The sequence below is a fragment of the Scatophagus argus genome, chromosome 11 (genome assembly GCF_020382885.2).
Source record: "Scatophagus argus isolate fScaArg1 chromosome 11, fScaArg1.pri, whole genome shotgun sequence".
NCBI classification, from domain to species: domain Eukaryota; kingdom Metazoa; phylum Chordata; class Actinopteri; family Scatophagidae; genus Scatophagus; species Scatophagus argus.
In genome coordinates, this window is record NC_058503.1 from 18,319,927 (window position 1) to 18,343,656 (window position 23,730).

General features: G+C 40.8%; 1 protein-coding gene across 2 annotated transcripts in view; it reads left to right on the forward strand.

Annotated features, from left to right (window-relative positions):
• Positions 1 to 23,730, forward strand: part of pard3bb (par-3 family cell polarity regulator beta b) — a 167,326-nt gene that overhangs the window by 70,404 nt on the left and 73,192 nt on the right. The window contains exons 12-17 of one of the 2 annotated variants that reach the window (XM_046404893.1): positions 2,938 to 3,129; positions 4,885 to 5,043; positions 7,757 to 7,892; positions 12,569 to 12,662; positions 12,906 to 13,036; positions 16,540 to 16,584. In XM_046404893.1, the coding sequence (XP_046260849.1) occupies positions 2,938 to 3,129; positions 4,885 to 5,043; positions 7,757 to 7,892; positions 12,569 to 12,662; positions 12,906 to 13,036; positions 16,540 to 16,584 (757 nt within the window). The remainder of the gene's footprint in view (positions 1 to 2,937; positions 3,130 to 4,884; positions 5,044 to 7,756; positions 7,893 to 12,568; positions 12,663 to 12,905; positions 13,037 to 16,539; positions 16,585 to 23,730) is intronic. The other variant, XM_046404894.1, reaches the window with a different exon arrangement.

Below are 23,730 nucleotides of genomic sequence, written 5' to 3' on the forward strand. Positions count from 1 at the left end.
TCTGTTCGGCTGGTTGTAAAAATCCACAGAACAGTCAGGTGTGACACCAAGTGATGATTTTTTTTATTCTTTTTGTTTTTTCGCTTTCCTCGCAGGCTGTTTATTTGTCTGGTAAATTATCAGAGGAAGCCCAGAGGCCGTGCTCGTTCATTGTTTTACAGGGAAATTGAATTCATCACCCAGATAAACAACTTTACATACATTTGCATATTTTTGTCAGATTCCATAAAACATCTCCCAGGCCTGTGGGTGGTCCTGACCCCCAAGCTGAGAACTGCTGCTTCAAACTTTGCTGCAGTATAACAACACCCGTCCTCCTCTCTAAATTCATTCTGGCGTTTATTCTGTCCCGTGCTGAGTGCAAGAAAAAGAAATCATAAATTAACAAAGCAGGGAAAGTTAAAATGGATGAATAAAGAATGTAGAGGTGGCTGAAAAAACTGAAAAGTTGCCAAATCATGAACATTGCTTTGGACAGAATCTCAGAGACTAACAAATTCTCAACATAATTATGCGCAGAAAAGTAGCTAACATTTCTCTTCTGGGTGTTTTTGAAGTTCTTTTCAAGGTCGTGGAGCTTCCTATCAGGTCTGGACAGTCAGTCTGATGAGGGGAGTTTTTCCAGCAGGGAAAACAGTTTTCTGCAGAGTAGAGGACTTTGTGTCGGCTTAACGCTGTTAAACCTACAATCCCCGCAGACAAACACTGTCTAAACCTGACACTGCTGACCCACGCAGTCACACACGTACTCTCTCTCTCTCTCTCACACACACACACACTCGCTCACACTGAATTCATGCATATACATAAACAGGCACACGCTGACTGAAGCTTGGCAGATGCACATGCAGATTTTCCATCATAAGTTAATACAGTTGTCAATGGATTTTGCATATATGCAGCAATGTGCATGAATCTATACAAGAATTAAACCTGAAAGCCTAAACGTAGCAAATAAACAACACCAAAAACAATGTTAGGATTTGCAAATTCTGTTTGAGTTGTATTGTCTTGAACGCAGTACGACGGCAAGATAATTCACGTTCGAACGCTCATTCTGAGTTTATTTTCTGCAGCTTGCACCAAAAGAGTTGGGACGGGGTCATGTTTACCACTGTGCTTTTTTAAATTGTAGTTTAACAGCACTCAGAAACCTTTTGGGAAGTGAAGACACTAGTTGTTAAAGTTTTGAAAGTGAAATTCCTTCCCATTCTTGTTTGATATGTGACTGCTGCTGCTCAGCATGCCGAGGTCTCCGTTGTTGTATTAGTTTTTCATAATGCGGGACACATTTTTAATGGAATACAGATCTGGAGTGCAGGCAGGCCAGTCTGGTACCCACACTCTTTTACTCTTTTACTTAGCTTCGTCTTGCTGGAATAAGCAGGGACATTCTTGAAAGACGTGTTGCTCCAAAACATGTATGTGCTTTGCAACATTAATGTGCAAGTTACCCATGTTATGGGTACTAACGCAACCCCATACCCTCACAGATGCTGGCTTTTAGACCTGGCCTTGGTAACAGTCCGGATGATCCTTGTAGTAGCCCACGTAATAATGTCCTTTATGCATTCATGTTTTAAATACGTTGCCGCCCGAGGGACTGAAGGTCGTTGACGTATCTCGTCTTTATTCTGTATGCATTTGAATATAGGTCGAAATTCATGTGCAAATCATTACATTCTGTTTTTATTTACGTTTTAGACAGCGACTCAACTTCATGGAATTGGGGTTGCATTCACAAGCCAGTACACAAGCCACAAACACACAGCTCATTCCTCACCTTACTAGAGCCAGTGTTTATAAGCTTTCCCTCTATCTGTGCAAAAACTTTTTTTTAGCTTGAAATATGTCATCCAGTATTAAAAATTCATAAGGAAACACCTCTGGATGCTATGCAGCCCAGTGTAATAATGATTAGAAATGACAAACATGCAGCACACAATTTAGCCCTATATCTTTATTCAATGCTTTCCTTTAAATTTAATTTTAAGGTTCTGTCTGCAGATACTGTGATAAATCATTGTTAACAGCAGTATGTTTTCTTGATAATATAATTTTTCATGCAAAGTTTTCTGAGCGACTTTCTTTCTTCTTTGTCTAAGACTAGATGATATTTTAGAAATATACTCTGATCTGTTCAAACCTAGGCTTTTACTGTTCAAATCTAACGTTTCACAAGTAAGTGTTAATTTGAGTTTTTTTTTGAGTATTTGGAACCAAGTAGTGCCTTTGAAGTCGTATTATCCTTATGTAGTGCAACAGTACTACCTCTCCTACTGTGCCATCACAGGCTTCAAACACATGCTTTCATGTGGTTGGATCCACTTGCTTTCTTTGTTTCCGGTGTTTTTCCCACTCGCTCTGTCTTAGACTTTATCATTACTGCCATACCACTTCGCTGATAATGTGGTGTTTTTCACCATCCGTCTGGGTGTATAATAGTCATTTTCAGCTGTACAGTCTTTCATTTCTTGTCTCTTTGTCTGTTTTACAATCTTTCCTCTCCACTTTCCCTCTGCTCCCACTACTTTTGTCTGTCTGTCTCTCAGTGTTGTGCTGTGTTCTCCAATTACCTCTTGAAAATGTACAGGTCATTTTATTGATATTGCTGAGCTGAGAGAAGAAAAATAGATGCGTATATGAAAGCAGACAGTCCAAATGGCTTTTTTCTTTTTGCCCCCCCACTCCTTCAAAAATAGACTCCATCCACTTTTTTTTTTTTTTTTTTTTTTTACTTATAGAGAAATTTAGCTGAAAAGCTCCTTCTGATGGTTTCTCTCAAATGGAAAAGCTTTTAGTTTACCTTTTGGAGGCTATTCAAGTCCAGTGAGTTTAACCTCTGTCTCCTCACCTTCACCCTATTCCCACCCCGCTCTCATCCTTATCGATGTCTCTCCACTTCTACCTCCATTACTCTCTCTCTCCCACTCACAGAAGGACGAGATTTCTCGCGTGCCGGCCTTTGTTTCTGAGAATGGGAAGGAGCAGCTAATGTTTGAGGTGCCTCTTAATGACAGCGGCTCGGCTGGGCTCGGCATCAGCCTCAAAGGAAACAAGTCCAGGGAGACAGGAGAGGACCTGGGGATCTTCATCAAATCCATTATACATGGAGGGGCTGCGTACAAGGTGACAAAATATTCTCATACATACCAAAATGAACCAAAAATCATTAAAGCCTGACTGACCAAGTCAAAAATACTAACTGATTAATATGGAAAGAAATTACAGCTTCATCAGAAGTAGCTCCTCTGAGGAGAGCACATCCTGGTTCAGAGGTGCTTTCACACCTAACTTGTTTGGTGTGATTAAGACAAACCCAAGTCCATTTGCCCAGTTGTAACGGTTAGTGTGGACTGGTGTGAAAACTGTGCGTCACATCCTGCTGGGAATAGAAACAATAGAACTGAGACCACTAAAAAATGTGGGTTTGTTTGCGCTGTGAAAACAAGTGGACGGAGATTTTATGATAGCAGATGTGTGATTTTAGGTGGTTGAACTACTAATAAATCCATCTACTGATTGTGAAATCTGAGGAAATTATTTCATAGCTGATCTGAACAAGCCATGTATGTATTTATGCAAATCATTTGGTATTCATGGTAACAGGCCTGTATATCAGCGCAGGTGTTTTCCCTGATTAGTAGGTCAAAAGCTGTTCATGTTGCTGTGCTTGTATCCTACTCTGTGTACTTTGTCAGTTCATTAAGGCCATTGTTAAGTGTCTGACGGGCACAGCACTGTTGGAAGCACTGAACCATTACTGTAATAGACACCTCGTTTTCTTCGTGTCGCTGCCTGTCAGTCATATTGATAACATGCAGCCAATTTGCAGTCTAATAATACCAATAATGTTTCTAATCGTCTACTTCTTTGTGACCAAAGAACTTAAATATACACATCACGGAGTATGATTTCCCCGCGCTGGTCCTGATGTTGCAGGGTGGCAGTCATGAAAAAGGTCCAATCAGTGAGTTGCCTGTCAGTCTGTATGACTTCATTTTTACTCATCTTGGTTCATTTGTAAAAAGTGACTGTAAAAAGGAACCAGACCAGAACTGAAATGCAGCAGTCCGTCATTTTTTTTTCTCTTGGACCAGAACAAATGAAACAAACCAATGGTGTGAAAACACTCCAGGTCTTCGGTGCACAGACAATAACTCAGTATGGAAAATGATAAATTAGAGAATTTATTATTTATGAGACAGTCTGCTGGGGAGTTTTGTAGCCACCTCAGCTGTATCTGCCGTCATGTGCTCCTCTTCTGTTAACTTTTGAACTCTTACTTACCAGGACACACTTGACAAGTCATAGGCAGTAGAGAGATACACACACACACACACACACACACACACACACACACACACACCTGTGCAGCGTTGATCTGTGCCCAGACAGACAGAAATAGATGGAAACAGGTCTGCTGCAGAAGCATTGTAAATAACACACAGAGGGAAGTCAGACAGATGGAGCTGAAGGTAATCTGAGGGTGTATGTATGTGTATGAGTGTGTGTGTGTGTGGTTGACTGGAGTCAGACAGTCATAGGGAAATGTGTGTGCGTGATTTAGTGTGTGTCAGGTTTTTGGTATGAAGACTTCAGGGAGATGCTCAGTGAAGGCTATCGCTGAATGTGCATTCTGTATACCGTCGAGTAGCTCTTTATCCAATAGCTCAGTGATTAGTCCCATTATGGACATCAATCACATGTGTCCTTGTATTGTTAAAAAGAGATAAGGACAGCATGAAAAACATGAATGTACTTTAGCAAGATTCACAGACGCATACATGCCGGTTACATAATTTGTATAGAAATTTATGCATAAATGAAAAGGCACGCAATGTTTCAGTCTAACCGGTGTGTGTGTGTGTGTGTGTATTACAGGATGGACGTTTGCGTGTCAATGACCAGCTGGTAGCCGTAAACGGAGAGTCGCTGCAGGGATGCTCCAATCATGTGGCCATGGAGACACTCCGCCGCTCTATGTCGCAGGAGGGAAACATAAGAGGGACAATCCAGCTAGTGGTGCTAAGAGCTCTGAAGGTACACACACACACACACACACACACACACACACACACACAGTAACATCCTATCCATAACAGTTTTAATGGATACGTAAAGGTGAAATGCATACTGCTTTAAGTGTATCCACAACAGACTCAAAATGTCTGTTTTTATTGTGCGAGGACTCCTGCTGTGAGAAATAGAGCACATACAGTCCATGACAACAGACATGCACGCTTCTTCTAATCCTCACTCTGTAGCTCCTGTCCCGTCTGTTGGCTCTTACTGACTTCAACATTTTTTCCCATCTGTCTGTTGCTCGTGCCTCTTTCTACACACACTGACGTTTTAGCCCTTCCATCCATTCTTCTCGTACTTGACACCAGTCTCCCTCCTCTTACCACCAGCAGCAGCAGCAAAAGAGCATTTGCACTTCAGCTGCTCAGATTTGTGTGTGTGTGTGTGTGTGTGTGATAGACTGTTCTTCGCTCAGCTGTATCTCTTCTCTTTATGAGTAAAGAAAAAGCTGCTTTTCATCTCGGCTGCTTTTCAGCTGATGCCGTTCACGCTGCTCTGTACAAACCTCTGCACACACAAAAGACAGGATTTTGGCTCAAGTGTGAATGGTCCTTTGCGTGGCCTGCTGTTGGGTAAAAAACAAAAGCTGCGTGTAGTTAATGCCCTGCATGATACATGCTCATACACAAGCCCCAGCAAACACAGAGATAAATGGATGAACACACATAACAACACTCCAGTACTTAAGGTTTCTAAATAAAGTCATGAATATATGGTAAATGAAATAAAAAAATAAAATATGAACACTCTCTTGTTGTATAGCACAATACAGTTGAGCTCCACATCCTACAGCCTTCAAAATGACGAAAAATGTAAAAACCCTCTTGGTGTTGTTGATTTAAACCACATTAGTTTTAGCAAGCTGTGCCTAATAACGTTGTATGTGTGTTTGCAGTGGTGTGCTGGGGCTCGCGGGGCCCAGGACATCCCCTGTCAATAGCTTGATGGTGAAAGCTGTTAGCAACATCAAAGCGTTGCATCCATGTTTCCCCCCTTTTTTTCTTAAGAGTGGAAAAGAAAGGATAAAAAGGAAGGGAAGATAAAGGCAGGTAGATAAGAGACTGTACCTTAAAAGCCTTTTTGGGCTTTGTTATTGATGTTTTTAACATTACAGAAGTGGACCACTCTAGTCCTTTTCCCTCCTCTGATCTTTTTCTCCTCCTTCTTGTCTGTGTCCTTCGCTCTTTCTCTCACTCAGTTCTTTCCACTGTATTCATCTCCAGCCAGCTCCCTCTAATCTCTCACTTTTTCCAGCTGCTTTGTTTTTTTTTTAAGTAACTATCCAAACACCCTCTATCTCCAAGCTAAATACATATGGCCCTGCAAAGGTTCCACGGACATAATCTGAGGCTGTTCTTCAACGGTGCCCCTGTGGTTACAACAGCATATGACTTTCAGGACAGAATCTTTTGCATTTTTGTGGCTGGTTTGCCAGTGATTCATACCACATTATAGGCTACTGACTCTACTTAATCTTAAGCACAGACGATTTATTTAGATGGTTAAATTTATAAGTTATTTAGATTTATTTGTTTGTCTTGACAGATAAATTTGGTTAACATCATTACACCGGGAATCAAACAGAAGCTTATTTACAGCCCATCCCTCATAGGACTTTTGATTACAGAGTAAAACAGATTCAGGGTAATAAATTTCAGACAGTGAAAAATGTCTTACTGCGTCTAAAAACAATGTTTTTATACCTCAATAACCTTTTCTTGCCGTCTGAAGAAGCATTTGTTCTTAGTGAGTAATCTGATTGCACTATGACACCAGCTAATGGGATGTGTGCTGGTAGAGGGCCAGGGAAGGGAGGGGGCCCACAGGACCTATAACACACTGAAGAGTGATGTGTCCGGGGCTGGAACTGGGGAGACGCTGAGGCGAGGGGCAGGAGGGCTGGTGGTAAGTGGAGGAGGGGGAGGGGGTCAAGATGACAGGAAGGATTTATTACACACAAAGTACTTTTATGTGTTCTTTGTTGTTTGAGTGGAAGGATGAAAATGTGCAGAGAACAGACAGAAACAGTATACTGAACCACACTGCAAAAATGTCATACATATGTATACATGTTAATGAATACGTACAGTCTTCCACACAGAGGAGACAACTAAATGCAAATTAAATCCCTGAAGAAATAATACACGCACAAAGACGCGCATCAACACTGGAATGGATGCTTTGTTTGACTATTACGGGGCCCCGGGAGGGCCATCCCTCGAGGGGCTAGGTGTCAGTGTGACTGTCATTACCACACACACACAGAAAACTGTCGAGGACAGTCACAAGCCTGTGGGCCATGGGAAACAGGGTCCTCTTTCACCTCACTTGTCCACCGTCTCTCTGATGTCTCCCTTTTCCTCTGTACGTTCTGTCTTCTCGAGGTCTAATTCAGTTTGAATAGACTGCTACAAAGCCGTCACTTGCTCCCCTGGTCATCACTCAATTCCCTTAAAAAATAAAAAAAAATAAGGTTCATCAAAAGTATACAAGTTAGATAATAAGAATCTTTAACATGTTTTTCTATACATAGTTAACAACTTAAGTTTAGGTTTTGAATCATTTCATGCTTTTACACTTGCTTTGTTTGCTTTAAATAAAAAGCAATTATCTGTCTGCGTGAAGTGCATTTTGATAGTGTTTACTTGTGTTGTTTCCTCCCTGTTTGTAGGATCAACATGGCGTGTCACCCAACCGCTCGTTTGACAGCTCCTCTGGCCTGTCAGGTCTGGGGAGCCCACTGAACGGTCAGACTAACGGACCAATTCAGCCTCTGGTGGTTAACAACAGTGTCCCTGCTTTTAATGGTGAGTGGATTTTTTTTTCTCGTCAGAGTTTGTCAGCTGGCTAACACACGTGACATTTACTTTTAGCAACACATTTTTTTTAATTATTCGATTTAAGTTTTAGTATATTCATTTTCTTTCCCTTTACTCTTTGTTTCTTATCTCTCTCGGTCCTTGTATATCAGGTCACCTCATACAGTAATCAACATAGGAGAGGACAGTTCGTGCAAAAGTCACCAAAAATCTTTTTTTGCACATTGTGAATTTTGGGGATAAATGGGCTTTTGTAGAAAAGTGTGTTTGTATTCTGTAAACTAGGGAATTAATAAGTTGGTATGAGTAGCAAAACTGGGGTATTTTATTGGCACCTTTGATAACAAAATGATACAGAGTCCAAAGCTGACATATCTCGAGTGGAGTAGAAACCTTTTCATTTTGCCATGGAAATGTTGATGGTTATTATGTTTAATGAATTTATTCAAGAGCTAATTGAATAAACAGTGTTTTGAAAGCAACTTATTGATCATTTTCTAATTTACAAGCATAGCAGTAACAGTTGAAGGCCATGATATAAGTGGTAATCTGCACTGAGCATTATTTCCTTATATTGAAGAAAATGGTCCATTTGCAGGCATTCATTTGAGCCTCGGTTATTGGTTTTTGGAGAAATGCTGCCTTATACACCAACGCTAATTAAACCATTTGGGCTGTTTGCACTTGATGTATACCCAAATGCTTTACCTCTGCGTTAAGGAAGGAATTTACTGGGGGAACCCTGCATGCTTTTATGAAACCGCTCACCGCTGATTGCTTGTTGCTGAGACATTTTTCCTCTGAACACACACACACACACACACACACACACACACAAACACACACAAACAGGCCAGCGTTCAGCCCAGTCTTTTCCTCCTAAACCCACAGTGTTCATGTTCATTCCAATCCTGTTTCATCCCTGATTTTAGCTTAACTTGATTTACTTTTCTATTATTTTGTTTTCATGTTTCATTTTTTTGCCATTAAAACAACATCAAAGGTGGGCATATCATTTGCATTACGTTCAGTGAAGCACTGAATCAGTTTAATGATCATGAAAAATAAACAATATCCCCAACATAAAACAAACTAAAAGCAAATATAAACAAGCCATCTGCGCTGCAGTCTTAATTAGAAACTATGCTGCTCCTGTTTTGCCTTTCATTTCTCATCCTCGCTCCTTTCTCTCTCTTCTTTTATTTTCCTCTCATGATTCTCAAGGTTGTCCTGCTTGTTTATTATTGCTCGGTTTGGTCTTTTACTGCTTTGTGCTTCATGTCAGTCTTTCTCTCTGGCTCCTTTACAGTACAGTATGTGTATTTGCTTGTATGTGATCCATGTGTGTTAGTGAACATGCTTGTTTGTCTGTATACGTCCTTGTGTTGCTCAGCTCTTAGCCTGATTGTGGGCCTGCTTGTTAAAAAGTCTGCTTATTTGTCGGTTTGTGAATAACGACTGCACCCGTTTACAAACGTGTTGATGCCTGCCGCGTGCGTGTGTGTGAGAGTGAGTGAGTGTGTTGGTTCAGGGATTGTTGGCCAGTATAAAACAATGTTGATTTTGTGTGTTTACACTGAATCTGATAAACAGCTCTGACCTTGAATACACTTTACTGTTCAAATTCACCTCAGCTTTGGTGTCATTTACATACACACATTAGTTTGTGTTTGTTTGTGTGTACGGTAAGCACATTTCTCGGGCTGTGTGAGTTTCTGTGTGTGCTGATATTATCATTTGGTGTGTGTTTGTGAGTGTGTGTGTGTGTGTGTGTGTGTGCGCGCTGTTGCCAGTATTTTACTCTCCTAATGAACTATTTCACATACTGAATTGGTTTTATTTGGCATTGAAGTCCAAATGTGAATGAGGAAATTTTTTTCCCTGCACTGATGTTTTTGCAGAAGAATAAATTGAGTTTAATGACTCTCTACATATGTATTTATGCAGATGTGTTATTTTTTCATTTAAAGATCTTTCTCTTTATCTCTTATCCATTGCTGCATCTCATTCTGTCTGCTGCTGTGATTCTTGCTCACTTTTTCCTTTTCTGTGCACATTTTTCTGTTTGTATCCCCCGTCTTTCTCTCCCGGGAGTTAATCTACTTGAAGAGATGAACTAAAATAAAATACAGTTTTAGTCTAGCTTCAGGTATTACGCAATCTTCCTCAATTTTGTTCTCGAAGCACATTTAAATTGATCTTATGACTGAATACCAAAATTTCCTTGTATGATAATGACCCCGCAGTGTCCTTATATTAGTACTTACAGTATTTTGAGGATCAGTTTACTCATAGCTAGTGCTACTCAGCTTGTGAGAAACAAAGTCCTTTGTGGCTTCAGGAAGCCAGAGTGTGATTTAGGATGCATTTAGGTTGCATTGTGTGACACATAGGATCCGATGAATTTGGGGCTTGACTGTATTCTTAAAAATTCAGGTTATCTCAGCCTCCGCTTCAGTTTTGCCCCTTCACTTTTTATTCTTTATTCTTAGTCCTGTAACTTGATGGAAGTTCAATAACAACTTGTTCGGATGCTCCTCTAAAAGCTGAAATGTTTCACAGCAGTGATGAGAATTTTGCAGAACGGGTTGTGCTCTGTTTGTACAAAATCCTGTCATCGTAAAATCTTTTACACGACGTTTTGCACAGTAAAAATCAATCAACCAGGAAAACAGATTGGCTTTAGTGCAAAAGGGAGGATGTTGTCATTTTAGCTTCCGTGGATTAAAAGTTCCAGTCAGTTCATGTCCGTGCTGGTGTAAGATTACTGTCCAGACAAAATAAACTTAACTCTAAACAGAAAGAGTAGTGATGTGCCCCTTGTTTTTGAGATACATATTCAAAAACTATAAAGGGAATTGTCAGAAGTACAACTGTGTATTGGAGCCATTAGGTAATAAGCTGTCGTACATTAGCTTTGGGCTTGTGTGTTGACACATTGGTTTCCCCTCAGAGAGGAAAGAAAAGGATGGAAGCAGAGAGAGAAATTATTAGACAGACACGTTGTAGACAATTATGGACGAAAGGATGAAAGAAAGTTGAATGCAAAAGAGCTGGATTCATGTATCTGCCATTGGAGCAAACTGCTATTGATCTGTCATCTACACAGCAGATGCCTTTTTCACTTCAAAGGGTGGGAGTCAGTGAGAACAGCTCTGTGTTTGTTAGTGTGTGTGAGGTGAAAGAAGAATGGGTTTTTGACAGTTCAGCTGATTAAGGTGCTGGCAGTGAGAAAGAGGGAGGAAGTTTAGGGGGAAAAATGACAGAAAACTGAGTGGGAGATAAAATGATTTATGGCAGATCTGAAAGCAGAGATAAATGACAGCCAAAATATCAGATTGCAAGAATGGGAGCAGAAGAAAAATAAAGCAGGTGATTAGTGGAGAGAGAGAGAGAGAGAGAGACAGACAAAGTGTGTGAGAGGTAGCGATAGAGATGAGAGGATGTGATACCTTCACACTTTGCTGTCTTCCTCTGGCTCCAGCATCTCTTACTTTTCAGCTGCATGTGCGTGTGCAAGCACATAAAGAACAGACAATGAAGATTGTGCAATAATCCCAGCATGTGTTGTGTGACAGCTATGCACTCTGAGAAGTGATGACTGTATGTAAATTGTGCTTGGCTGGGTTGTGTGTCTGTGCATCAAGTTGTCATAAACTCGTTTATCAAGCAGATGCATCCATATCACCGAGCGAATTCACGGCAAAGTTTTTTGGATGTCGAGCAGCCGCGATTGTTGTGCGGTTTTTATCCTCATTCTGTTCCCCTTATAGTCTTCCTCATCCAACTTGCTTATTTTTTGCTTTATCTTACTCCATCTTTCTTTTGTCTTTCTCACACTTGAGTCTTTATTCTTAAGACCTCTTGTCAGCAAAGCTCTCAAGAGTTTTGTTTTAACCCACTTAGTATGGAGTATACTTATAAAAAGACAACAAGAGACCACAAGAGTCCTGTGGTCTGTGTTTGGTTAGTATGTTCTTCCGCAAGCTATTTCAGTATCAAATAGTCTAAAGTGGCTTCACAGACCATGGCAGCTGAGGTCAGGTTTGATTGCATTTTCACTGAAAACTAATAAAGACCATTTTTCACCATCCGGGGTAAAAGTATCGATATCCCTCAGAAACTGCTCCCATTAAGCTTGTCTTGAAGCCTGCTTACGGTCTTTTCAGTTGGTCAGAATGGCTGTATCCTGGCTCATTCATTGGCCAGCCTTTTGCACCAGACTGCAGCCCGTTTGTTCATCTGAACTGAAGGTTACTGACACTGTTTCCAGCTCAGTTACTTTTTCTTTAAACAGAACACCAAAAAGACAGCAGATTATTCTCAGATATTATCTACTGCTGACGTTTTAGTTTATTTCTCTTTATCTTTGCTGAATATGGTACAGTAAACAGATGTAAAAAAAAAAATCTACTTGGCTGTGCTTTCTTTTGTGTTAGAAGAAGCACAGGACAGAGCGGTTCTCCTGACCGCTGGAAAAGCAAGAGTCACCTACTTTCATGCTAATCAGCATCATTGATAATTTTGTATTTTGTTGTTGTAATCACTGTTCAATATGATGCGTGTGCTGTAACCAAAATGATTTAAAGCAAATCACAGACTGTCTTTCTGATTTGGTGCAACGCTTCCTCAATGCAGACGTGTGTTTTCTTTCCTTTTCCAAGTGACCAATGGGAGCTGTTCTCACATGGACGAAGAAGAGGATGCGGAGCTGCATGGACACGGAGCAGAGTTCAGCAGCTCCTTTCTACAGGAGAGGTACTGGTGGTGTTGTTGCCATAAAAAAGTGCTTTCTTTGTGCATGATAACCAAGTATAAACCTTAAACCAAAACAGATTATACAGGTGGAATATGTCAGGTAGTAACAGTGAGATTTTAAGGATTGATAAGCAAGTTTGCTAAGAATGTAACCCTATTGAATCCAGTAATGAAAGTTCAGTGCTTGTCAAGGCTCCCACGACAACATTTTCTGGAGTGACTGTCTAATCAATTTTCTTCCAGGGAAAACTCCCACACTTCTAGCCCGGCTCAGCCCCAGTCTCCTACCCAGAACCAGAACCAGCGGCAGGTTCAGCATGTTAAAGCCTCCAAGAGCATGGACCTGGGTACGACTCAGAACCAGCAACCCACTGGTGGGGAGATTTTACTGTTTATATGCACTGCACGGTGGCTGCATGCGTCTTTTCCTCACAGAAAATATAAATATGCATGGCTGCTGCACCGACAGCATGCTCCTCAAAGCCACATGCATGTTGCAACTACACACACACTCACAGCTACACATGCAGGTGGGGAACCATTTATGCCTGTTGCTTGGTGTCTGTGGTGTGTGTGTTTTTTTAACATTAAAATATAACCAATTTGCTCCACTGATAAAGAAAGTTCCTGTAAGACTAAAGATCTGTGCTGCTGATTAAGATGAGTATAGATAGCGGGTGACATAGATGAAATATGTTAACACAGAGACTGAGGCAGTGGGAGGAAGTGGAGAGACAGCTGACTGTCAGTTTGTCTTGCAGTGGTTTTTTTCTGACGACCACAGCTCCAGTGGCTGGAAAACTCTCTGATGTTCCTGTAGGATTGACAAGCTGTGACACCTATTCACTTTATCATGCACAAAATAACCCAAACTCCCTGCCTTTCTGTCTCCGAATTATTTTTCTGAATGTCTGACAAAGAAAATGAGAATGGGTCACAATTTGTGTCACAGGGTTATTTATGCAAAAAACAAAAAGCCAGAAAGGCTGCTTCTGCAGCGACACTGATCCCACTTTCTCCCCATCAGCTTTGTCACCTGTTGCTCCCTGATTACTGATAATCTGATGCGAGGATCCAGTGACATTTCAGTGATTGTTAAAAAGTCAACTTTAGAATATGTGTACAGTGGAGTTGTGTCTGCTCTCATGCATACGTCTGTGTGACATGGCAGTGGATGGTGCGGCACAACAAAAGCTTTTTGTTTCAAATGTCATTTCCGTCAGCCATCCTCCTCATGCTGGCTCCACTGTGAGTGTGTATGAGAGAAGAAGTGAGACAAAAGAGCAGGAGACTATTTGAACATGAATAACAGTGTGATGGTATGTACTGTATGTCTGTACGTTACCTCCTTTTATTCACGTGATCTTCACTGAATATTTGACAAACACTTTATTATTACTTGAATGGCATGATGTGTTTTCATTTTCTAACTATCAAGCAGCAGTAATAATAGAATGTGACACAAATGTGTCTTATTTTTCTTTATGACAGTAGAGGAACAGGATTTGTCTGAGATTAAGATGTTTGATATCCGCAAATAGTGTAAGGTGGAGGACCTTACATCTTTGAGGATAAATGTCATCCCTGTAGACTAGTCTGAAATCCTTCTAGATCCCCCCTCTGCTGGTTTTTCTTATTCCCAGCATGCCCCTGTCTCCATCAAGTTCAGGAGAACAGCTTGCTCACACATCACAAACAGGACAAGGATGCTGCAGCTAAGAAAGTGTACATGATTTCAGACCTGGATGGCTGCAAAGTACACAAAGCTAATTTTGTTTTTACTTCTGTAATGACGGTTCAAACAAACAAACAAAAAAATCTCTCCTGTGCTTTTTTTGTTTGGTTTTGACAGAACAGGGAAACAAGTATGTAGAATATCAGTAGCAGGAGTCACTTGAGCTTTTTGAAGTCCTGCTATAATCAGCACAAAATTCCAACCGTAACCAGGTTGCTAATGAGCTAATAAAGTCCGCCAACTGGTGCATGAATTCAAAATTACAGCTGCTGGGCAGCTTTAATAGTTGGAACTAGGCATTTTGGGGAGGGAGAACAAGGAAGAAGAGGAGGAAGACACAAAAGAAATATGGGATGGTCCATTATCAGTGCTGACTGGAACCAAAATTATCATGAAACCTTGAAGTCATGTCTGAGATTCACGCAGCACTTCACCTAAGATGTTCATTCTGCATCACCAGGTATATCTTGATCATGTTGAGGTAGAGGTGTTTAGAGACGGCAGACTGTTCCACAGACCGTTGTCCTCTGTGTTTTCCTGCATGCTGCTCTGCTAGTGACAGGATGGATTGTGCTCAGCTGCTCTCATGCACTTCAGTCACTCTTTGGAGTTGACCAAAAGACACTCGCAAGACAGATGCAGTTCCAGTGGCTGGGAGTGTTTTGACTGAGACACATCTGTAGACAGCTAACTGGAATCAAATTTTAAACCACCTCCAAATGTGGACTGGATCTGATTTGTCCACATTGTGTTTTGGCTGTTGTGTTTGTGTTAAGAAGAAGAAAAGCATTCTCAGCATTTCTTTCATGGGTCAGTTACGTAATTCCCTTATTAATCAATTTGTGCTTTCACTTTCCAACCCAACCCAATTAAAAATGTAACAGTAATTTAAGATTGGCTCCAAATGATGGTTCTCACTGTCCTTGTCTCTTGCTTCGTATTTGGTTCTTTTTGTCTTTGCCTGCCTTCATCTCCGTCTGAGTTTGTCTCTCTCCTTATTTTTGGGTTTTGTTCTTTTTTTTTTTTATTGAGATTCTTTTACCGCAGTCACAAACAGAAAAACCTAAGGTTTAGGGTTAGGCTACATAGGTAATGTTTGAATTAATCAGATTGAATTACATGTTAGCAGTAATGCCAGCTGAAGCTACACGTCTTTCCAATTGTCTTTACATCTCACAGACGTGGCATCTACTGATATGCTGAAGTAGGCACACACACACACACACACAGAGTGATCCACAAATTACTGGGCTGCTGAGGTAGTCATGTTGATTCACCGCAGACAGATGCCGTCTCACACACACACACACAGCTAGAATTACGCTTCAGGCTTGGTTTTCATTAGAAAAGTATTTGCTGGAAGAAGCCATGTTACTGCTTGGATTTTGTGGTCTCTCTCTCTCTCTCTCTCTCTCTCTCTCTCTCTGTCTCTGTCTCTCTCTCTCTCTCTGTGTGTGTGTGTTTGGGTGCTACCAGTCAATGTGTTCTTGTTGGCATTGGCCTGCTTTGTGGCTTTAGGAAGAATGGAGAAAAAGCAAAGGAAGGACTGTGGGAGAGGTGGAAAGTGAAAGGAGGATTAGCAAGGAGCAGTGATGGAGAGAATGGTGATCAAAGGAGGTCAGGAGGGAGGAGAACACCGCTGGATGATATCAGTGTAACTGAAGAAAAAATGAAAACACTGAGAAGAGAAGTGAGGGTAAAGGGCAGAAGGTGAAAGGGATAGGCTGGGGGAAAGTGGCAACGAGAGACATAGGGGATAAGAGACTGAAAGAGGGAAGGAGGGGGTGGATGACAAATGAAGTGAGAGAGAAGGGAGGAAAGGAAATGACTCCAGTAGCCGTGAAGCTGACTTGACATCACATGGGGGGGATAGAACAGCTACTCCGCCATCTTGTAAAACAAGACAGAAAGAATAATAGAGAAAGATGGTAAGCGAAGACGGCAGGAAGGAGAAGTGCAATAAGATTAAAGCAGGTTTCAGGTTTTTAGGAGTACAGAACTTGTGGAGAGCAGCTTGCCTTTTGCACATTTGGAAAGAGAGGCACAAAAAAGGAACAAAACAGAAGTTAAAAGTTAAGAAGGAATCTATACTGCAATGTAAAGTGTGTAAGAGTATATTAACTCGTGTTTCTTTTGTTTCAGTGGCAGATGAGAGCAATGTCGGATCCTTGGTTGGAAACGCTGCAGGTGAGACCGACAGTCTGCAGTTGCACATGACCAATGTCACAGACACACTTACATATATTATCCTGTATTATGTATTATCCTGTAAGTGGCTTGGGCAGTGTGGCTCTAAGATGAAGTGTGCAGCCGTATACGGAGACTGATGGCTCTGACATTTGCACTGAACATGGACTCATGGTGGAGGACGGCAGGGCTTCTTTGTCCTTGAAGATACTCTGGCTGTGTCGCTTCTCTTTTGAGTGAAAGCTGCGACCTAATTGCTGCATAATAAAAAGAGTTCTCCAAAGACTGCAAGATTAATAGGAAAAAAGACAAGTTCCCAGACAAAAAAAGACACAAAAGTAAGAAACAGAACCAAAGAAAATAGTTGCAGTGAAATGGAAATAGGTAATTAAGACATGAAAGTAAGATTTTGCACTTGAGGCTCAATCAGGGCAAACCTGAAGATGACGGGAGATAATGTGGGTATGTGTCTGTGCCTTTATTGTTGGACTTGATTGCATCATCTCACTGCTGTGTTGTAGGATTTGCCACTTGAGTAAAATAGTTGAAAATATAAACAAATATTCTATATTCAATATCCTATTGAATATAGAATACACACATGTGTATTTTAGTGTTTTAAGGTTGTTGGAGATATATTTGAATTTTGTGTTGTATCACTTCACCCCAATCATCACTGTGGGTCTGAAGTCAATATATATATACCATATATACCCCTCTTTTCTCCTTCCTCTCTCCAGTTGCATTTACATGCCGCTTCACTTTTCCTCTTGCATCCTGTCTCTTCTTTCTCCTGCGCATTCGGCTGCTCTCTGCCTCCTTGATTTGTTAGAAGTGCAGATGAAAGTGAGATTTGTAGAAGGACTCGAGAGGGAAGAAAAAGGGGCAGAGACTGTGACCATTTCTTAAAGACAGGCACATACAAGCTTGTTCTTAAAGGTAAGAGAGAAAGATGGAATGAGAGAGGACACACGGAGGCTTCAAAACCTCTCGCCTTAGAATCCTTCGCTCACCTTAAAATAAGATGTCAAACTTTTCTTTTTCACTTTGCCTTGAAGTCTCCCCCCATTTCATTTGTAGCTACTTGAATGTAAGAGCACTCTACTTCACTCCACTATATGTGCATCTGTCTTGCTGTCTGCCACTTTATTGTTGTCAATCAGTCTCTCCTTTTTTCCACATTCTGCCGTGACTTTTGTTTATACACGGTGGTACTGGCTTTTATGTGCTGCGTCCATAACCATTCTGAAGGGAGCCTAGTAAGGTGTGATTTAATGGGCTTGAAAGAGAAGATACGTGTTATAGAGAAACCCAAATAAAACAAAAATGACTCTTCTCAAAAGATGGAGAAAACATTTTCCCATTTTTCCCTCTTTAGTTTTCAGTGTCTGATCTTGGGATTGGAGTTTACAGCACTTGTAGTCCAGAAAAGTAAGCCAGAAAATGGGACTGTGATTAAATGTGTCAATGGGCAACATTGGTGTAAAAAAGGATGGCAATGGGCAATTTCAGTAAGTTTATCCAAGTCATGTTGTTCATGATTTTCCTCTGTTGTTTGGAATCTGCAAATCCAAAGTTTCCAACCTTTCTAGTTTTAGTTCTGTTGAGTGTCCCCCTAAAGCCTTTAAGGACCCCTGTCTGTTTTGCAGTGTTTGATTTCCAATTTTTTTTTTTTTTTTAACTCAAGCCTATTTACGTATTCCCTCTGTGTGTTGCTTGTCAACGTGTCTCCTGTTGTCTAATGGCACATAATCCAGAGAGCCGTTAAACAGACTGTGTGTGCCTGGCAAGTGTGGAAGTTTTTTCCAACCCGCTTTCCTTTGCTCTAATGTATTTTTTATAACTGAAATGCTTCCAACGACCATGCGCTGAGACATGAGACAGCTGCACGGGCTTGAGAGGGAGGGGAGGTGTCCTGGCAAGTGAGGACTTTAAAGACAATGACTTCTGGGAATGTTGTTTTCACTTCCAGCAATGGTCTCTGCCTCCACACCCCAAGAAACCACTGGGCACAAGTACACACAGACACACGTGAAACTGTTACCGTTTTGGTTAATGTTATGGTAATGGAAAGTCTCCGTCATCCTGCGGAAAATGTGAACCTTGGAAGTTTTTTTCATATTATATTATAATTGTACAGAATATGAAATGCAAAGTGATGGAAATGGGAAACCATATTAGAAAGTGTGTGCGTGCGTGTGTGTGTGTGGAAGCCTTCCATGCAAGTGAGTGTGTGACTGAATGCTTTTTCTGTGTGTAGAGACTACAGCTAAATAAACTTTCAAAACTTTCAAAAAAAATAAATTACTTGTCATTAACAAACACACCCAGCTGCACTGAAAAGTGTATTCAGTATTCTGCTGTTGTAAATATTATCATCAATATTAACAAAGAATAAGACACACGCTATTTTGTGTGTGTGTGTGTGTTTGCTGGACTTTGTGGTCAGATGTGCCTAACCCTAACAGCTTTGTGGAGGCCACAGAAAAATCAGTTCAATCATTCCAATAAAAGCCAAAACAAATCAAATGAAATCATCATTGTCTAAATTAGACAGTTAAAAATCATTCACGTCGCTGTTACGGCCGTAGAGACGTAAATGTTGTCATGGTGACAGATGGAGAGAAAAAAACTTAAAGAAATGACGCGTCCACATGTACAGGAATGATGAAGAGCTTGACTGGTGGTCTGTGTGTGCGTACACATGTGTACATAAATGTGGGCGAGTGTATAATAGTCACACAAGTCCAAACACGGGTGCTCCTTAAAGAAGTGATAACTGACGGCGCTTTTATTTTATGGAAGTATTCTCATTTGTCTATAGTTGCGAGGACACACGCTCCCATGCCCAAGTTTCTCCTGCAGTAAGCTGATGTTTCTCAAACACTCACGAGCCAAAATGCTTATCTGCTTTTGTAGTGTTTTTTCCGTTTTAATATCTTTCTATTGTCTGATTTGGGTTCCTCCACCCACCACCAGCTCTCAGTCGCTTTCTCTCGCCCTCTCCTGCTCGCGCTGTTTCTTGCCAACGCCATTCAGGCTCAGAAGCTGACAAACAGGCAGGGGAGCTTAGAACGAACACATCTCGCTCTGAAAGTGTGTGTGTGTGTGTGTGTGTTGGTTGTTTCAGGGGACCAGTGTGATGGTGAGGGAGGCCGGTGCAGTCCATTGTCTGTCTCTCTCCCCAGTGGAGCTCTGACTTTGACTATGGCAGTCACACACTGACAAGATTCTGCCAAAACTGTCTTTAGAGAGCCACATCTCCCAGTATGCCTCTCTGTGATTTTCTGTATGAGTGTGTGTTCCTTTTTTTTTCATCGTTTCCTGACCCCATCTCACACTTTCAGACTTTGCTGTGGCTTTATCCTGAAAGCCACTTTGTTGGACTGATTTGGATTGATGAATTCATTTGTCACAAGGAGAGCAGTACATCTGCTAAGCAACTGCTGATCCCGCAGTCGTTTTTATGTGGTTATGCTTCACCTGGTGCACGTGTGTCTTCATCTGTTTGATGTGTTTAGCACACACTGACGTCTCCTTGTCGCTTTGTGTGTATTCTTGGCCGCCTCTCTGTATATTGAATGCCCTTTGACCCCCCTCCATCTCCCGCAATAAGCCAATAAAGGTGAGCAGTAATCAGGAGATGGTCAGTGCTGTCGTTTCTTGCTGGTGCAGCCATTCATCTCCATCAGGCTCTGCACACTGATCACTGATATGTACAGCATTGTGTGTTGTATGATGCTTGATGGGGGTGGGGGGTGTTTCCATCCCAGACTAATCAGTTACATTTCCTGTGATGGATTCATTTTGTTTTGTGTTATGGTGTAAGAGTGTGTGTGCTTGCTTGCGAGCAAAAAAGATTCAGCCTTTTGTAAGCCTAGTCTACATCTCGAAATACAGTTATGGTAACTAGTTATGTTAAATTCCTGTTACTGTCCAGAAAATAATACTAAAACATTTTGTTTTTCAGTGGCAAATATTTTCTGACACATTCCTAAAGGTGGTTGGATTTTCCAATCTCTCTGTGCACTTGGGTAATCTTGAGGAATGGCAGACTTTGAAAAGCTAGGATATCAGGCATCTTTCAGATAGCACAGAAGGACCCTCATATGGGTTTAGATTAAGCCAACAAATCTGATTTTATTTGCACAAACACTTTTGAATTTGTGATTTTTGATTAAACTTCTCAGGTCAAATCAAACAAGAACTGAGAAAATGATAAATTATAGTAACTGATTACTTCACTTCAAACCTTTTTTCTTCAGTTTTGTGATAACTTTCAACCTTTTTTGGTAAATCGTGACTCTTGGCTTGGTAAATTATATCTTACCATTTGCTTCTTCACAAAACTCATACGTGAGAATCTCAATTTAGAAAATTCAAGACCCTAACAGGACACATTTGCTGCTATTTGAAATCAGGCTAGTGGCTTGTTGTTATGAGAAGCCAGACTTGTTTATTTCTATAATTTGCATTATTATTGCTCTACATTTCTTTTTTAACTGTTGCTGTCCAATGCAGCAGCAGCTTACAGCTCAATGGGAACCAGTAAATACTAACATGAGGCTGATGATGATGTCACATGTTCTTATGGTTTATGATGCCCGTTCAATTATTATGGAGCCCTGTGGGATAGCAAAAACTCGTTTCATCTGCTGCGAGATTGAACCACATAACGCACACACACACATAGTATGTAAGAAACCGAGGAATAACACTCCCTCCACAGCCTGAGATGTCTCACAACAGATACTAAATCAGAAAAAAAAATGCATTAAATGTGACCTTTTTATATTGAAGTTATGTAATTAAATTAGATGGAAATGTTACATGTAATTAAAATACTTAAAGTCAACATTTTGACTTAAGACAGAGATCAAAAGAAGAAACGGACTTGTGTCTCCTTATGAGAGCCTCTGAAGTGTGATTGGAAGTCAGTGCTGTTGCCGAGTCCTGCTGGCTTTGTCATTGCAGTGTGCCGCTAAGCCGCTCCTTGGTGTAATTTTGACTTTGAAAGTAGCCCATTGCTATCCTGCCAACAAATTAGTCTTGGGATGGCTTGGCGTTGTCTCTTTGTGTTTTTTTTTTTTATTATTATTTATTTATTTTGTCTTGCTTCGTCTGTGCCTGTCTCCTACTCTGTTTCTCTCTTTTCACCGTCATCCTCTCTCACTTACTCCCAGACTCAAGCTCTTTGTTTCTCATTCTATAGCATTATCTAACACCCCCCCCAACACACACACACACACACACACTTTTGTGTCCTCTCACTTTGTCTCTCTGTCTCCCTCTCTGTCAGTCTGTCTGTCTTTTTCTCTCTTTAAAAGCAGCTTAATTCTATCATCTCACAGTCAGACAGTAGTAATTACGTTTATGACACAAATCCTGCTACTCACAGCAAAATGCTGTGTGTGTGTGTGTGTGTGTGTGTGTGTGCGTGCATGTTCATCAGCCAGCGTCTGTGTGCTTGTGGGTTGTATATCTGTGTTTTTTTGTGTGCATGAGTGTGCTGCTCATGCCCTGATAACTGAAGCCCAACACAAGTAAGCTGTTCATTTCATCCCACAACCCAACCCTATGCAAACACACAAGTTTGGACTCAGAGGTCAGTGTTTCTGTGCAGACTGTGTGTGTGTCTTCTGCGTTAGACCTGTTGACCTCAAACTTTGCACGTCCTCAGTGCAAACTTAACCTTAACCCTGACTCCTTGCCCTGAATTTAAATGAGGAACATCACACGCATATTTCATATGGAGTTTATTAATCTATAGAAAGGAAGGCGTGACTTAATGACTTGCGTGACTGATGTGCACAAATCCAGACTTGTCCTTTGAGCCTTAGTGTGCCGGATTATGAATTTATTGTAACTGAAATAAAGATGTCAGATGCTGGTTTGAGCTTGATGGTGCTTGTGTTTTGAGAATGTTGCTGGCAACTGCAAATAATTTGGACTCTGATTGGAGAGTAAATAAAAGGAATAATACATCAAAAATCCTGGACAATTTATGTTGAGTTTATTCATGTCTTTGGTGGCCTCTGCTCAAATGCTACTGGCAGTTTGTGGCCCTTTGAGTTTTAAAACAGTGGATTATCTATTGAATTGAACACCTGTAACCTGTTTCAAGTATACACACTTCTGACTGTGGACTGTACTGTTGTATTTGGCTGTTTTTTTTGTTTTTTTTGTTTCCTTCAGGTTGGTGCCAAAGAAGTGCGCAGTACTAGAAACTGATTATCAACATGTAGCCATTATGAAAATACTGAGCAGACAATGTTAATGTTCTTGAGTGACTCATTACATTTAAAAGTTCACTGGTGCAGAAACGTTTGGCAATTAGCAGAGACATGGACATTCATGTACTCACATTTCATGACAAATATAACTGTACTTTGTTCCAAAGTGACATTACGCTGTGGGTTCTTAGAGCCGTATCTGTTTGAATACTGTGTAGACTTTACAAGATAATTGGCTTGAATTTGATTGCGGTGCCTTGTTAATGTTAATGACATGCAGTGGAAGTGAAGTCTAATGTTGATGAAGTGTGGATTTCTTGTAAAGCTCATTGAAACCTTGTTCTTCCTGTTTTCTATTATTTGTTTTTTTTATTTTATAAATCTTAGAAACACTTGTGTAAATTTATAGCATCAGTGTCATACAATAACAAAAAATGTTTCTTTATATCCCCGTGCAGTTGCAAAGTTTGGAAACTTACAGCCCTTAACAATTGTGCTTAGTTATTCTGGGCTTGATTTATACATGCATAGTGGGTGGCATGTGGCTTGTTGTGACAGAACCATTTGATTTACTGATGCAACATGTGCTACTCACGAAAACTTTTGTTGTCTTCTCTGACTCTCTTCAGCTGTACCCAAAAGGCCACAGGATCAGACTTGGAGGTGATTCAATATAGATTAATCACATAACACTTGCATAATGTTTGCTACTCCATAATGCATCTGAATATCATATGGACAGTGTTTATGGATGGGAGAGTCGGGTGTTATGGCCCATGTCCATCTCCTCTTCTGGCAGCCATCTTACATTATGCATGTGCATACGTTCAGTGTGTGTTGTTTCTCCTTGTGTGTGTGTGGTTAATGGTTTCTTAAATAGATGTGGAAGTCACATCAGCCCTCGCATCTCTGC